The 17,216-nt window shown below is 46.5% G+C and overlaps 1 protein-coding gene across 6 annotated transcripts in view; it reads left to right on the forward strand.

The window, feature by feature from the left end:
• Window positions 1-17,216, forward strand: part of HMBOX1 (homeobox containing 1) — a 152,616-nt gene that overhangs the window by 103,662 nt on the left and 31,738 nt on the right. For all 6 annotated transcript variants that reach the window (XM_090026035.1, XM_090026197.1, XM_090026282.1 and 3 more), the window contains one exon: window positions 1,254-1,407. In XM_090026035.1, coding sequence (XP_089882161.1) covers window positions 1,254-1,407 — 154 coding nt within the window. The remainder of the gene's footprint in view (window positions 1-1,253; window positions 1,408-17,216) is intronic.

Genomic DNA, 17,216 nt, shown 5'->3' on the forward strand with positions numbered 1-17,216 from the left:
CAGTCTCAGCACGTGTAGTTTGCCTCATCTGGTTTTCTTCGCAGAGCTGCATTCATATCAGCAACAGCACCTGCTGGTTCGCGGTGAGAGGCAAGGGATAAGACTGGCTCGATGTGCTGCCTGTCCTAGGCTCTAGCACTTGTTCTGTATGTTACAAATAAAAAAAAGACAGATTTCCCTTCACCCCAGCGCTAGAAAGCCTCAGGAAAGCAAATTCAAACCCTATGCTACTTAACGACCCCTGACAGCCCTCAGTATGCTCCTCCCCACAATGTTGGCTATTTTGGACCGAACAAGTGAGTTACAGAGCAGAGGGGCCCCTCTTGGAGGATGCTCTGGCAGCAGATCCGTATCTTACACAGCAGGTTGGCTTGAGCTTCTGGAAAGGAACCCACCAGGCACCAGTTAAGTGGTTCTGTTAAGAGCTAATGGAGGGGGAACGAATGGAGATGTTGCCGTTCAGTCCGTATAGATTTCATAGACATTAGGGCTGGAAGGGACCTTGCAAGATGGAGTCCAGCCCCCTGCCCAAAGGGCAGGAAGTCAGCTGGGGTCAAAGAATCCCAGCAAGATCGGCATCCAAGTGTTTCTTGAAAGCGTCCAGGGTAGGTGCATGCACCACCTCTGCGGGGAGTCTATTCCAGGCCCTTGGACAGTAGAGAAGTTTTTCCCTATATCCAGCCTAAAATGGTCTTCCAAGAGTTTGTGACCATTGAACCTTGTTTTCCTTTGAGGTGCCCTGGTGAATGAACAGGGATGCTGCCATGCTGTCCTTCACAGACTCCTTGTATTAGAGGGTCCAATTCTGCGTCGTTCATGAGACTTGGTTCTCCACATGGTGTTCATTCGGGGGGGTACTTGGGCATCAAGCCACGGACATATTTTAAAAAGAGCTAGAAGCACAGCTTGAATTAGTCCAAGCTTGGGCATAGCTTAGTCGTGCTCTGTAGGAGACTGGTTGTCGTGATGGGGACAAGTTGGCTCTTTCAGAACGGCTGTCAACGAAGGCTCCAGGCTTCATTCTCCTGCAGTTTAGCTCCGTTTAATGCCAGGATGTCAAGCAGGTTGCTCCTCATTCTTCCCAGTGTAAGTGGGAACACAGTCTGGGCTCATGTGTCTTTCCTGTCTGTTTGTTTGTTTGCTTTCATCTTGAGCTCGAATGGGTTTACCTGTTGTCTTTTATTAGCAGGACTAACAAAAGGAGCAGGATTTCCAGTCCGTTAGGAATTGCAGTATTTATTTATCGTTTGTAGGGGCTACGTTAAGCATGAGACCTGCTCCTATCCCAGTAGAAGAGCCAGAATGGAGACAGACACCTCCCCCAGTCACAGCTACCTCTGGGACCTTCAGACTACGGCGGGGCAGTCGGTTCACGTGGAGGAAGGAGTGCCTGGCTGTTATGGAGAGGTATGTGTCTCCTTGGGGCTGCAGCAGCATGTGTTTCGGAGGGGAAGTAGATCAAAGTACAGTTTGTCCCTGTTCTGAAGACAGCAGCTCTCATGCGTGTGTTTCATCCTTGTGCAAACCAATTAGCTGTCTGGTCAGGTGTTTTTAAATAGTCAAATATGAGGACAGATTTCATCAGATGTAAAGAAAAAAAGCAAACACTCGAGTGCCATGTTCTTCTTAACCATGAAGAACATTCTTTATAGCCCCTGAAAGACTTTCTCCTTGGTCCCTTCTTCTGAATCTCTCAGGACTTTCCTTAGCTTGGTGGGAAGCTTATTTCCAGTGCACGCCAGACTCTGTCTCTCTCTCGGGATCTGAACAGGCTTTGCTGTGTGCTGCACCATGCATATTTCCATTTTGTTATTTTCCCCTCCAACACACAAAACTGTGGTTTTATCTTGGGATTTCCACAGCAGTGTAGATGGGCAGGGTGCTATAGAAGGGGAGAGTTTTGCCTAACAGATTCCCTTCCCAGAAAGGCCTTTTGCAGCTGTGAGCATGAGCTGGGCATGATACAGGGCAAAGTGCTTCCGTTAAAATACATACCCAGCATGGCAGGGGTCATCAGTACTCCCAGCTCTTCAGCTCTGCAGAGGTTAAATGCTTCCATGCAGGGGCTGTCTGCTTTCTGCATGTTTTCTCTTTCACATCTCTCTCTTGTGGCTAATATGAGCTTATGGGAAAGGTCCAGAAAGCTCTGTGAGACCATGGAGGGTGAGTGCTTAGTCCTTGTAAAGACTAAATTGCTGGGAAGGGCTTTTTCCTGTTCCAGCTTAGGAGCATGTGGAGCATCAGGCTGGTCACTGTTAAGGGATTTGGCTGGGAGCACCCTGAGCTCTGAAGAGGAGGGAGATGGGGAAGTTTGGCAGCATCAGGCCCAGACCAGCGTAAGAGGAGGATGACAGCTGCATCATAAAGGATCTTGTAGAAGTTTCTGGTATCAAAGCATTTGGGGCAGGTCTTGTAACATCCCCCTGTTAGAAACTTTCTAGCATTTGGGGGGGATTCCATTCATATTAAAATTTGGGGTGGGGGCCTAGTAATTTATTTATGAGATGATATTGTCTGTGGAAGGGAATGCAAGCTGCAGATGCCTTTCATGCTCTCCCATTCTGGGCGCTGGTGCAGGATACACAAGGAGCAGGTCAGCCTCTTTTCATAAGGGCAGCTGATGTGTCTGATGCATCTGGCAATAACCTGGCTCTGGAAGTACAGCACACTCATTGCCGAATGGTATCCTTCCAGCCTGCCTCCCTTTCTAGAGCAAAAGGTTTGGGGGGGGTTTCTTTTTCCCCGCAGGTATAGTCTTTGGTGAAGCAGTGAATTGGCTCATGTGAATGAGCCTGCACTTAGGGGGCTTGAACCTAGCATGTGTTTGTAAATTCTAGCTTGCTGCAGCACTGATACTCAGCGGTTGTTTGTTAAATCTGTTCCTCATAAATGATTCTCATTTAAATTATTCAAACAAATAGCCCAGCCCTGCCCTGAAGGGCTTTTATAATATAAGCACCATGCTGGATGGAGATCTGAGAGTGAAGAGCCCCACATCTGTGCAGAGGCCCATGGTCTCTACAGAGTAGCAGCAGAGCTAATATAGACAGCACAAAGCATGGGGCAGGACCGGCAGGTGGTTTGCTCATCCCGTTGCCTCTCCTTACTTCCCTTTCTTTCTTAAGTACAATGTTGTTGCTCCCAAGGGGCTGTCAGCTCCTGCTGCGACAGAGTTCGAGACACAGTGAGTATAACCAGATCAGCTTTTATTCACTGTCGGCTGGGTGATGCAGTCAGCCAGCAAGGGGATAGATGCAAAAGTGTGTGAATCCCAAATCTCCAAGATTGTGCATCTTTTATGCCCCCATGGCCACATCGTTGGTCCATACACTAGCTAATGCATGTTTAGTTGCTCAGGTGTATTCCCTGATTGCACATTAACTAGCTAATCAGAACAATAATTATGCACCAAACCTGTGCTCACAGTTAGGTGGTATCTGGGTCCTGAATTCCTTTCTCTCCCCTAAACCTCAATGCACCATTCATCTAACTTGTTTATCATATTTCTGTATTAGGTCCCTTACTGAGCAGGCAGGTACAGCCTATTGCTGTGCTCAGTCTCACCTCCCTCAGTCTTCCCAACCATTGTAGTCTTCCTTAATTAGTCCCAGCAGCCACTCCTGCTGCATAGATCATCGAATCATAGAAAATGAGGGTTTGAGGGGACCTCAGGAGGTCACATCTAGTCCAACCCTGTAAAAGCAGCACCAGCCCCAACTACATCATCCCAGCCAAGGCTTTGCCAGGTCTTAAGAAACCTCCAAGGATGGAGACTCCACCACCTCTCTGGGAAGCCTGTTCCAGTGCTTTACTACCCTCCTCGTAAGAAAGTTTTCCTAATCTCTAACCTCAATTTCCCTTGCTTCAGCTTGAGCCCATTGCTCCTTGTTCAATCATCTGCCCCCACTGAGAACAGTCCTGCTCCATCCTCTTTGCAGCCCCACTGCAGGGACTTGAAGGCTGCTATCATATCCCATCTTGGTCTTCTCTTCTCCAGACTAAATCAGCCCAGTTCCCTCAGCCTCTCCTGAGATACAGCCCAATCCCAAATTGTTTCACATACCTTACTAGGAGATTACTATTTAATCCTTCCAGGCGTGCCCAGCAAGGCTGACAAATGAGTCAGCAGTATTTAGCAGTAAAAAGAAAATAGAAGGAGTTTTACATCTGACTGTCCCTTCTGCCATTTGGCATTGAGGAAGCAGAGTGAGAAGACTCAAATCTGGACCATCACCTGCCTCTTGGACCCAGTGCGCACACACTGCACAGTCTCTGAATTAGGGCAAGGAAACAGGTCTCCCAGTTTCTGTACAGCATCCAGTGCCACTTCTGTTTCACTGGTTGTGTTATTGAGCGCCTGAACCCCTCTGGGCTGAGGGCTGAATAGTACGCAACGGTTGATCCTCTGGATTCTGGTGTACCTGTAAGAGGGCTAGTCCAGTGCCTGATGATTCGAATCCATTTGCAGCTGACAAGCCCAATGCGAGGGTGACACACCTCATTACAAGTGTGATAGATCCGTGTGTTGTCTGAGCTGGAGTCCAAGTTTATAGCACACTGCTTTCTTCTTTCTCGCTTTTCTTCCATCCTTTGGATCAAAGCCGCTTCGTGTTGACAGCTGTTCCCTCCAAGTCGGACGGGATTCTGCGAGCTCCTCCTAGCTGTCTTCACTGCTGTTGAATGACTTCATATCATTTTTGTACACATTGCTGTAGAGAATGACCCTGCTTTCAAAAGCACAATGCTGTGCAAGCAAACATTGCCCTTTTCTTTCTCAAAAACCACCTCTGCTCTGGCATCTAGCTAGTAGGATGGGAGTGTTGTAGCTGCAATGCTCTGGGAAATATGTGAGAAGTAAGGGTTTTTGTGGGGAATATCTTTTATTAGATCAACTAAATAGAGTTGGGAAAATTGTTAGACCAGCCTTTCCTCAGGTCTGGGAAAGAAACGGAAAGGCAGCCTACACTAAGTAACTTGTGACTTTTGTTTGACTCTAATATATAAATGAAAATAGATACTTCAACTGGAAGGGGCTTTAAAAATGTTTAAAAACCATAGCTGACATCTCCAGAAGTCAGCCAACGTGTGATGGTTTGGAGCATATCAGTGAGCCAAAATTGATTTCATGAGTTAAAAAAACCAAATGAAATTCAATATTTTATACCATCAGGAACTGCCGACTTGCACATTAGGAAATCTGGGTAAACATACGATCTTGCTTTCACTGTTTATTTCTTCCTCTACTTTCCTTGTTCATTTTAACCCCCCTTATTTGTTGTGTCTTCTTTCGGATAGCAAGCTCCCAAGGGGAGGGAGTTATTCCTGCTATGTGGTTATATGGAGTCTCCCCATATCATTGCCCTGATTCTGACTTCAGGAGTGATGGTAACGCAGTAGGGGGGTTGTGAAAGACAAATGTACCAATCCCTGCCATGTATAAAGACTGCCAAGAGGATGGGAGGCACCTGCTTAAGAGCACAGCGATGATGCACAGAGCAGGCACTTAACAGATTCCCAGTCCCACAGGTCTACCAGTCCTGTGGTCCATACACAAGCCAGGATAAGGTTAACTGCAGGGCTGGAAGGGAATGTTTTTCCTCTTGTATATAGAGCCCAGTGGCCTACGCTGCATGAAACTGGCAGTTTGTCTTTGCTTCTGAAGGATCAAATTTTGGCTGCCAGTGGAGGCTGGTTATTCAGCTTGAGAGACCAGGACTTTTCGTACCCATTTAGACAGACACCCCATTGTCTTGAGCTCTTATGCCTAAAAGCGATCTGATGTGTCCCCATGGAAAATACTACACGGCTGTCAGGGTGCCCCGTTGAGGACTTTGTAGGTGCTTTTAAATAGGCAGTGCCAACTTCTTTCTGGAAGCCTTTTACGTAGGAGGTTCGTATGAGCATTGATCTCCCAGTTGCCCTTTGCTGCCAGAGTTAAGTGGTGTGGACCAGTGTACAAGGCTTTGAGTAGGAATCGTTCAGCACAGAGAAGCACAGCCTTTCTTAATAACTTAGGGTGTCCACTTACCTATTTTCCTAATAGGTAAAGCTTGGTTTTGCACAAGTAGAGTGGATGCAGTGTCCAAAGTGGACATGCCTTTAGTTACAGGTGAACAGTATAATTCAATGTAGTGTAGCATCTACTGGTCATTGACCTACAAGCTGATTTTATCAGATCTATAGCTGTCCCTTCCCTGCCAGCCTTGTGTGCTGTGTGTGTGTGTCTGTAGATTTGAAACTTCAGTCACATTTTTAGCTCTGCTTCTTAACTTGATGCTAAATCTTGAGAGATGCTGAACTACAAACACGCCCAGTAGACATCTCAGAAATGCAGCGCCTCTCAGGAGGTGGCCTCCGACCTGGACGAGGAAAGCGATAATGCTGACATAGCAATCTTCCTGATTGCGATCTGTTTAAATCAGCAGCAATTCGAATGCACTCAGTGATGTTATATTCATGTTAAACCAGAGTGAGATCAGAATGAGGCCTGTGAGGGTATTTCAGTGCCTTGCACACACATGCATCTGTGTACAATGTGTGCATATCAAAGGGACAGATCAGTTCATACTGGATTTCCAAAATGCTGCTTGCAGTTCCTGTAATTCAATTCTCCTGCCTTTACTGCTTTTTGGAATTTCTCCCAGGACAGTTTATTAGTTGTTAGGCTTGGGTTTTGGACAGTGCATTCGGAAGGTCTCGCCCTCGTTCTTTTTTTTTTGTTTTTTTAATTCTCTCTGAATATTTATGCTGTGAAGGTTAAAAGGAGCAGTAGTTCCAGAAAGTAAAGGTCTATATTTAACTGCAGACTAGGTGTGGTTCAGACAACTGCAATGCGAGCTCCCTCGTGCTGCTGTGCTAGTGAGATCAACCTTGACCTGCAGGAAATGTTCTCTTTGGTAGCCTCCTGCTCATGAAATATGCTGAGTTTTTCTGCGTGGTGATGTTGTGGTGTGGCGTACCCTCCTTTGGGAACAGAGCCAAGATTATAATAATCGTTTCAGTTAGAACCTGAGGTTAGACTTGAAAGCCTGTTTCTTCTGCAGCTTTGCATCTCCCTTTATTACTTTTTGTCCCAAAGATTCTTTTCACGGCTTCAAACTCACCTTTGTTCCTTTCAACCTCCCTCATTAGAACTGCGAGATTGAAAATTCCCTTAGGGTTTTTTTTTTTTTTTCTAATGAAAACATGTCTTTTTCCTTTTTCGAGAAAAAGAAATGTGCGGCTCAGGCTTTTCCTCTAATCATAAGTTGGAACTGAAAGTTTCTCTCCCCTTTCAGGCATCAGGTGGTGGCAGCAGAATCAGTCTGGACACATACCCGTTTCTAGGGGCTTTTCAAAATCACGTTCTCTGTGCATACATTTTTATTACAGGCCTGAGCTGGGCTGCTTTTTCTTTGGACAGTCATTTCCGTGCACTGGCACTGGGTTTCATGCAGTTTCTATGTAACCTGAGTGTGTATATTCTACTTTAAACAAAGCTATTAAATCAGCCGCAGAAATTAACATTTATATACCTAGAGTTTTCTGCAGATTGCCAAAATAACAAGGGTGTGGCCCTCTGTTTTTCTTTAAATGCTGTCCTGTTTAGACAAATGGAGTTGACCTAAATTAGACAGAACATGTGAAAATTTGGCTTTTTTACTAGTTCAGAGTTGCTGAATAAATACAGTCTATTTAATGCTCCCAGACCTCTGACAGTGGGTATTACCTCCATTTTACAGACGGGACAACTGAGTCAGATGTGAATGGCCTTGTTGCCTCCTCAGAATTACAGGATGAAGAAAGGCAAAGGAAGCAGAATGGATTGGGGCCATGTGTGTGAGATGTGCACACATATCAGGGAGGGTACAACACAAAAATTACCCAAGCCAGGGAATCCTTGGGATAGAGGAAGCACAGCAGGAATCCTATAAGTTCTCTTTCTCTCTCCTTACCCTTTCCACCCATCAGACACAATCCTGTGTCACAAGGACCATTGCTTTGGCCAAAGAGAATTGTCCTAGTTCTCCTCTAAACCCAAGCTGTATCACGCTCACCGGGGAGGTGCAGAACCTGCCACCCCTGTGGCAAGGCTGTTGCTGCAGTGCCCCTTGGGGCTAGTGGCATGCAGAGCAAACAGGCAAGCAATGGCATTGGCCACTTGAGCCTTGTGGTGCTGTGCAGTGAGGGATGCCCGCCCTGATGCTCACCGTTAAAAATCTTTCTGTTTAGGAAGCACTGTAACAACCCAAATACTGGGGCCTCCACCACTTCCCTGGGGAGAACGGGAGATCTGTGAGCTCATGAAATTCAGTTAGGAGATTTTCTTGTTGCTAATTTCATCCCATTACTCTTAGTGATGCCTTCTTGCAGAACGGTAATAACTGGTGCCATTGGGGATTTAAGACTCCTGTGCAGTGCCCAGGGTGAGATTTGAGTTTTGTGCTCCGGGTGTTCCTTCCTAGCAGTGGAGCAGGAAGTTACTGCTTGCAACCTCTTCTCTAAGGGTTATGTACCGCTAGAAGGAGAACATCAGCATGATGGATACCAGTGGCTGGCTTGGATGTTGCTCAGCTTTATTCTGGAGCCGTGGCCGGAGCTGGGGACAGCTGTCCTATTGTATGACATTGGGCAGATCATGATCTTTCTTCCCTTTACTTTCCCATCACTGAAACTGATCCACTTGAGGAGGTCCCAACACCTCCAGCTAGATGCTGGTGACATCAGTGGAAGGTCCTCAATTCCTATGGCAGATTTAGACTAGGTATGGGCAAAATCTTTATAAATTATATGCCATATTTACTCATCTCTAAGATGAGGTCCCCCCTGCCCATCAGCACGGGGAAAACCCTCGTCTTTGACTCTGGCTCTGTATGTGAATCTAACTCACAAAAAACCACCTGCCTCCTCCCCTGCTCACCCACTTGCCCTCTGCAGCTTTCCTTCCCATTCCCCCTTCACCTTCTACCCCTTTACTGTCAGGTGCAACTAGGCATCCCTTGCCTGGCCAGTCAGCAGTGCTGATGCTGCTGCATGCATGGCCCGACAAGGACTGCACTTCTACATGTTGTGCCATGGGGAGGGAACTGAGCCTGAGCAGCGTCTTTCAGTAAAGAGGAGGAGAGAGGGGAGCAGAGGCAGAGACTGTGGGGGTGGGGGTAAGGCCACGGGGGCACAAAGCAGGGGGACAGATGGCAAGGCAGCTGCTCTAGCAGTGGGGTGGGGTTATGAATTGAAGACAACCGTCCGATAATTAGATTCCAGACCTGGGAAATTATAACACATTTATCAGTTTTCCATATATAAGATCAGGTCATTGAGGGGGCTGTCTTAAATTCAAGGTTGTCTTAGATTCAGGTAAATGGTAATTAGCTCAGCACTGGAGCAGATGACCTGGGGAGGTTTTGGGATTCCCATCACTGGACCTTTTCAAGAACAAGCAAGACAAACATCCGTCAGGCTCGGGCTAGGGCACAGCTGTCTGACTGTTGGCCCATGGGCCACGTATAGCGTTGCGGGGGGGAGGGGACGACACAGTGTGGCAGTGGTGGAGGTGCCCACGCAGTGCAGCCTGGGGGCCCTGTGGCTTGCCTTGGTGCAGCCTACATGGCAGTTGGCCCCCACTGATGTGACCCATGGGATGTGCAGCTTCCAGCTGCTTAGCAGTTGAACAGCCACAGTCAAGGGGGGATGGCTCAAATGATGTCTTACAGTCCGTTCCAGCCAGACATGTCTATGGCACTGCAAGACACTGTACAATCCACCCCAGTGAGATGCTTGCTTCAGTAAGTTCCCCTGGATCTCTGGACAGAATGGCTGCGTGGGAGCTTTAGTATTTCCTAGTCGTGTGTAGAAGGGGGCAACGAAGGGCACCAATAAAAGGTATTCCATAGTGTTCATTTCACAGTTTAGATGCAATGGCAAAGGCAGTTTTCGGCTGGAAAGTGGTGGTTGGGCTCAGGGTCACTGCTGCACGTTGTCACGAAATGCAAACTCAGTCATTTTGCACTTAGTAGACAGTATCATTCTTGTTTTGCATTACATCAAGCTGTGTTCCATCTTAGACATGCATATTATGCAGGCTCCCTAATCTAATCAGCGATGAGCAAATCCCAGTTGTTTTAATCAGATTGCCCACAGTAAAATACAATATATACTAAAATTCCTGTCCAAACAACTCCTCAAGCAATGTTCTTTTAAAGGATTCAGCACCTCATGGCTATTTCTTGTCTGGGGGGAGGAGAGGTGCTTTTTGTAGCTTAATTTTCCATATTTATTTTTAATAAAAAGAAAAAAAAAATCTGCTTGCAGCAAACTACAAATAAAACATCCTATTTACCAAGATCAAAACTATTGAAATTAGTTGGCAAGGAACCTTGATCTGCAGGCTTGATAGCAAGGCAATGTGATCTTATAATAACGCTGTTTAAAATGGACCGCCTGGATGGTCCACCAGCTCTCACCAGTACGAAGCCAGGCACACTGGTGCTCTTCCTTCCTACTGCTCCTGGTGAAACATGGGAAAGCTACAGTTTAGGATGAGATCTTAAAAATCAAACCCTCTCACGGGAACAGAGGAGGTGCCACACCAGCTGGATCAAACCTGTGCCTGTCTCTCTCACGCTGGCTAAGACCACATGCGGGCCTGTCCAAATGGTGGCTCGTGGGCCAAGTGCAGCCTGCAAGTGGTTGCTAAATCATGGCCCACAGAGGAGCACGTAGCCCCAGATGCCTTGCAGCACCCCCTGCACTCCCAGCTGCCTGGTGCTGCCCTGTGGTGCAGCATGGCTGCTGGCAGCCCCTGCCACCAGCCCCTCCCTCGCACCCGGACCAGCCTCTTCTCCTGGCTGTGGAGCACCACGAAAGCCCATGGGTACCCCACATGTCTCTGAGGCAGGGGTCCAGCATGGCCCGTGGTGGGGCGGGAGTTAGACTGTTCTGCTTTAGGGGAAGATGCTGCCTGTCGCACTCACCAGTATTATCTCATTTCTTTGTGCTCCCTTGCCTGTATCCGGCTGCCATCTGTTGCTTCTTGTCTTGGACTCTGACTGGAAGCTCTCAGGGGCAGAGTCTGTCTTTGGAGCTGTGTTTGAGTAGAGCGGGATCCTGGTCCGTGACCAGGACTCCTCGGCATATAATTTGTACAGATAATGAATGATGATGATGTTGCAGCGCCTCTCCCTTTTGCTCGGAAACTTGCCCAGATGGAAAGCTGAGGCGATAATAGGGCTATGGATGGAAGCTAATATCCATTATCAATGTTTTTATCCTTGCCAGGGTAGCTATGGGCTTTCTTTTTGTTCTAATTCTCTCCAGATCCTACTAAGATCTTCAGAGTACTTTGCGAGGGCCATAGACTGATTATATGTGGCATACAAAAAAATCCTTTGATCCAGTTCAATGTAGAAGAGTTTTTAATTCTATTGGTAGTCTCTTTGGTTCTGTAGCTTGAGAGTGAATACAAAGGAATTTACACTTACCTTCTCTGGCTCATTCATGTGACAGGTTACCATCAAGCCATCTTATTTATCTCCTTTCTAAACCAAATAATCTCACTCTGTCTTATCTCTGCTCAGATGGAAGGTCTTTCCATGCCTTTAATAACTTTCATTTATTGCTCTTCTCTGGACCTGTTCTGCTTCTCCTAGATTTTGATTGAGACCCAGGGTTGGTAAGTAGGGATCAGACCAGAATGGATTGCAGAATTCCAGGGGCAGATGTACTGTCTCTTTATTCTTTATCCTGACATCTGAATATTTCCTCTTAAAGCAGCCTAATGTTTGCTGACCACTACTGCACGCTGATTAAATGCACGCTTCCTTTGAATTGTCAATAGTGACAGCTAGGCCTTCCTCCTGGGTGACTGCCATTAAGTTAGGGCCACACAGTGCCAAGGAGTAGTTCAGAATTGCTACTCACTGTGTGCTTTCCCTTGCTTTTATCTACCTTGGGCAAACAGGAGAGAGGAAATTCAATGATTTGATTTGTGGGGTTTTTTTGTTAGCTCCTTCTCAAGTTCCCAGCAACCCTCTCTACTCTTATTTAATTTCCCCCTCCTTGACTCCACCTTTTTGAGATCCACACTGTTAATAATGAAATTAAGTAACTCTGGTTCTTTTAAACTATCTGTCTTTTGGGACAAGGATTGGCATTTACTATATCTGTAAATATATAGGGGCCTCCACCTAGCAACATAAACAGTTTGTACTACTACTATTAATACAGTACTGAGCCTTGGTGTGCCGCACTTTTCACTTCCTTCCATGCTGAAAATTACCTCTCTGTTTACATCTTAGTCAGTTTTTAATCCATGACAGAATTTTACTTCCCTTCCTGCATCTACTTGGTTTCTTTAATTGCCCTTGTGAGGGACTGCATCAAAGTCCTGTCTGAAAGTCCAAATGAATTATATATATCAATTCTCTCTTATCCATTAGCAAGACTTCTAAGAGGCTGGGAAAGGCAGGATTTTCTTGCCTTCGCAGAAAATGTCCTAACTTGTCCCTAGCAGGCTGTTTTCAGTCTAGACATCGCATACCAAGGGTGTCAAACTCATCTGGCCCCACGGGATGTGCAGCGTGTGTCCTGGAGCAGCTGGAGCAGGCAAGATTTGCAGCACGTGTCCCATGCTGTGTGTGGGTCAGCTCCCAATCCAGGGACAGCACCGGAGCTGGGTAATGGGTCTTCGCAACCCATCTCTTTGACACCCCTGTCGCATACCCATTGCTGAATGATTAATCCAGTTAGTTTGAGTCTGACCTCATGCTACTGGGATGGATACCCTGGTTTCCACCCAGCACCACATTTGCAGATGGTACATCTGCAGCTACCTTACAGCACTATGGGATAGTAGTTGACTTTTTAGGCAGTCCGATCTCAATCAGGGATGCTGGGTTCCCTTGCTTCTGTGAGCAGAAGGCTGAGAGATTAAGGCAGTGCACTTTTTTTTGTTACGATCTAGACAACAGCAAATGCAGGAGTTCAAAAAGCTGCCTTGGCTTGATTTTCACCCTTTGGCTCCTTTCCAAGCTGCCAAGCATCTCAGGAACATACTTGTCAACTCGGACCTGCCAAACGGGGTCATTCAGCATCCAAGCTCACGAAGGAGGGATGTCTGCTTCCCACGGCAAGGCTGCCCCAGTCTGTACAGGACATTATTCTCAGGCCAAGTGCTGCTGAGGTGATTAAAAGAAGTCATCTCTTACCTGACCTGGACTGAACTGTAAGGGAATTAGTCAAAAGGGTAGTGGCTTGTCACCTTTGGTTATGGAGCTGGACGTCGGTGACAGCAGTCAGGTTTGAACCAATGCAACCCATCACTTGTTTGCTTACTTGATTTCTCTCCTAGAAACTAGTTTTCCTGCTAACTGCCACTTTTAACTAGTCCCTGACTAGGGCCCCAAGCCGAGATCAGCCGGAAGAAATGCTCCGTCATCTAGACACGGACATAGGATATTTGTATAAGCAACAACTGGACTTAATGCAAGTGACATTCCTGGTAGGATCTCTCTCAAGAGCATTGCTCATGTGTTTAGGTAGGTGCTCTCCGGCCAGAGTGCTTCAAGTAGGCAAGTGAAAGAATGCGGCATTGAAGTACCATATGGGCTTCATCTGCAGAGGCCACCAGGGTTGCTTTGTTCCTTTTTATGTCTTATTCAGCTGCCGGATTAGCAAAGGGAACCTACTTCCTTGCCTGGCACCTGTGTAGCTCTTATAATGAATTTCCAGTAGCAAGCACGTTTTGCAGAGATGCCAGATACACACACAAGGAAAAGCAGACTCTGCTCCAAAGAGGTTATTTTCTACGAAACAAAGAGGAAGAAAGTAGATACAGCAAAATGCTCTGATTGTGACTGGCCACACCAGGGTTGTTTATATTTAGGGAGAGACTTTCTTTCTGTCACAGTCTTCCGCAGTCAGAGTTTCCCAGACAGTTTCCAGGGCCAGCCCCGTGCAGAGCACTTTACAGTAGCTCAGCTTTGAGGTTACAGAGATATGGGTGATGGTGACTAGATCAGAATCTGAAAGGAAGCAGCCTTCTCACTGGATGGGAGTTGGTGAAAAACACTCCTAGGCACTGCCACCACCTCCAGATCCAGGTTTAGCAGAAGATCTAGGGATCCCCTGTGGCTTTGACCCCAGATGACAAGAGGAGGCTGAGCCCCATCAATGTCTGGTGTCCCCGTCCTCCCTGAAGTCATGTGGTCTGCCCACGATTATCACTTCTGTCTTGTCTGGATTCAGTTTCAATGGATTCGCCCACGTCTAGTGCTCGACTGCGGCCAGGCACTGGAAATGGATTGGGACTTCGGTGCCAGGGTCAGAAAAGAAGGGGAGGTAGAGCTGGATGCCACTAGCATGCTGATACCACCTTCTCCCAAATCTTTAGTCGCACACAGCAGTCTTATACCCACGCTGAACAGGAGGGGCAATAAAACGGAGCCCCAGGGGACCCTACTAGAAAGGTCCTGAGGGGATGATGAGCACTTGCCTGTTGTTACTTTCTGGGACCACCCTGCTAGGAAAGAGCACAAACAATGTGGAGCTGGTCTTTGAATATCCACCACGTCATGTAAACACTTGCTCAGCACCTCCTGGGGACTGTACTGAAGGTCTAGCAAGATCGGCAGGGTACAATTTCCTCTGCTGATCTCTGGGCAAAGATCATCAACCAAGGCCACCTCCGATTAGAAGATTTCTAGTTTCCAGCCATGTTTAATTCATGGCCAGTTGATATCCCATTTCTTTTGCCAAAATTGTCCTTCTGCTGAAACAGCGTTTTTGTTCTCCTTATGTTTGCCCCTCTCGTGTTTAGAAACTGCAAGCATATCTTGCCTCAGTCGTTGTTTTGATGGACCAGAAGAGTCCAGCCCTTTCCGGCTCCTCATAATATAGGCTCTCCACTCCCTTGGTCAGCCAACTCTTTTTGGTCTTTGTTCCTAATCTAATTCATCTTTCTTGAATGAGGAGGACCAGACTTTCAGATGATGGTATAATGGCATTAACATTTCCCCGTGTCTAGTAAAAATACTTACCCTGCTACATCCTAGGATTCTGTTTGCATTTTTCATAGCCACAGCTCATTGTTGGCACATACCCATCTTGTGGTCAGCTGGGACACCCACCAAGTACACACCCTCTTGTGCTGTTCTAGTTTATAGCAGAAATATTTGTTAAAAGCATGACTTTGAACTTGGCCCTGTTGAATTGTATCTCTTTTCTAATACACCAGTCTTCAAGGCTTCCCAGTTCTTGCTAGATGATTATTCCAGTTCTCATAGAATCACAGAAAAGTATGCATGGAGAGGCCTCGGCGGGTTATCTTGTTTAGTCCAGCCCCCTACTTCATAGACATTAGGGCTGGAAGGGACCTCAAAGATCATCAAGTCCAGCCCCCTGCCCCAGGGGCAGGAAGTCAGCTGGGGTTAAAGGACCCCAGCAAAACAAGCATCCAAGCATTTCTTGAATAAGTCCAGAGTAGGTGCCTGCACCACATCTGGAGGGAGCCTATTCCAGGTCTTGGGGGGCTTGGACAGTAAAGAAATACTTTAGACAGGATAACTCCTACCCAAGCTACCCTATACAGGTGTTTGTCCAACCTATTCTTAAAACCACACAAACTCCTTTATACTGACATTGCCTCTAAATTGTTATCAGCGGATTTCATTAATGCACTTTCTGCCAAGGTCATTAAGGAAAATATTAATAAAATCAGTCTCAAGACCGATCCTGGAGGAATTCTGGTAATGATCTCCCTCCATCCCAGTAGTTCCCCTTTCCATGTTCCTCATGTTCTCTCCATTTTGGCCAGGTTCCTTATCTACCTTCTCATTCTTGTACTAATCCCTGTGTCCTCTTTCTTAACTAATAATTTCTCATGTGGCACCACATCAAATACTTTGCGGAGGTCCAGACAGATGAGATCTATTGCATTTCCCTTGGTTAAAAAAAAAATCAATGGTCAACTGCTTAGTTTCTTGCTGGCGGCACAGCTAACAGCAGCAGGAGTTACGCATGCTGCAGGGAAGAAGAGACCCGTCAAGAGTCAATTTTTGTTTTGTTGGATTAAGCATCAGATGTGGAAAGAGAACAAAGAAAGAGGAGGCCCTGAGCTGGGAGTGACAAGTGCCCAGTGTCCTTTCGTGCCTCTGCTGCTGATGTCCTGTAGGCACTTCTCTTAACCTCTGTATTTCTCTTTCTGAAAATTGGTCTAATAATGCTTCCCTACCGGGCCAAGCATTGTGAAGTGATGTTTGCTAAAGCTATTTGGGAGCTTTCTGATCCTAAGATAGACTGTGCCATAGAACTGGAAAGCAGAGGAGTTTTAATTAACTAAAATTACTACTTTTAGAGTCTCTGTAATGGTGTGTTTTTTGAGATGAGTCTCATTTTTATAAGTAAAAGAAATGGGAAGTTGAAATGATAAAATCATTTACTTCCTGTCCAGAGGGACAGTGATAGCTTTACCATGCACACTATGGAGAAACAAGTGCTGTTACCACTGACATCAGGGTAGAGCTCCCTATAAATACTGGCAAAGCTATCTCTTATTCTCCAAATCCCTCTTTAACTCTCTTCTTTGCCACGAGGCCAACAAAAAAAGCAGGTAACAGCAGCTAGGCTCTGGTTATCTGACAGTTGTGCTGGCCCACACCACCTCATTGTATTCTCCCATCTCTCTGTTCCCATCCCACGTTTCTTGTCTTATACTTTGATAAACCTTTTAGGGCAGTAACCATCTTTATACGCTGCTGTGCAGAGTCAGCACAGGGGTGTCATGGTCCAGGACTTGGCCTCCAAAGGACTCTGGTAATACAAATAATTATATAACAGTACGGCCCAAAGTAGGAGAACATGTTGCATGCACATGCTTTTGCTCCACTGTGGCACTCTCAAGAGCAAAGCTTGCGTGGTGTTGGCATGCCGTCCATCATCACCAGCCTGCAGACTTACCTTCTCAGGTATGACTTGTTTAAACCCTCCCAATGCAGACCGCTTTTGGAAATTTCAGAGAGGAACACGGGGAAAGGGGCCAGGGACTCAGTAAGGATCACATGAGCATTGCCAACTCTCGTGATTTTTTAGCACAGGTCTCACCATGGCTGATACTTGTTTTTTAGATTTCTATATCCCAGAGGTGTGGGCTTAGATGAGTGACATGTTCTGTAAAAGGTGTGCTCTAGGCCTTGTGGTTTCAAGAATTAACCTTGGTGAATTCCTAGTAATTCAGAAACTAG

The sequence above is a fragment of the Crocodylus siamensis genome, chromosome 1 (assembly GCF_052110815.1).
Source record: "Crocodylus siamensis isolate JL-2025a chromosome 1, ASM5211081v1, whole genome shotgun sequence".
NCBI classification, from domain to species: domain Eukaryota; kingdom Metazoa; phylum Chordata; order Crocodylia; family Crocodylidae; genus Crocodylus; species Crocodylus siamensis.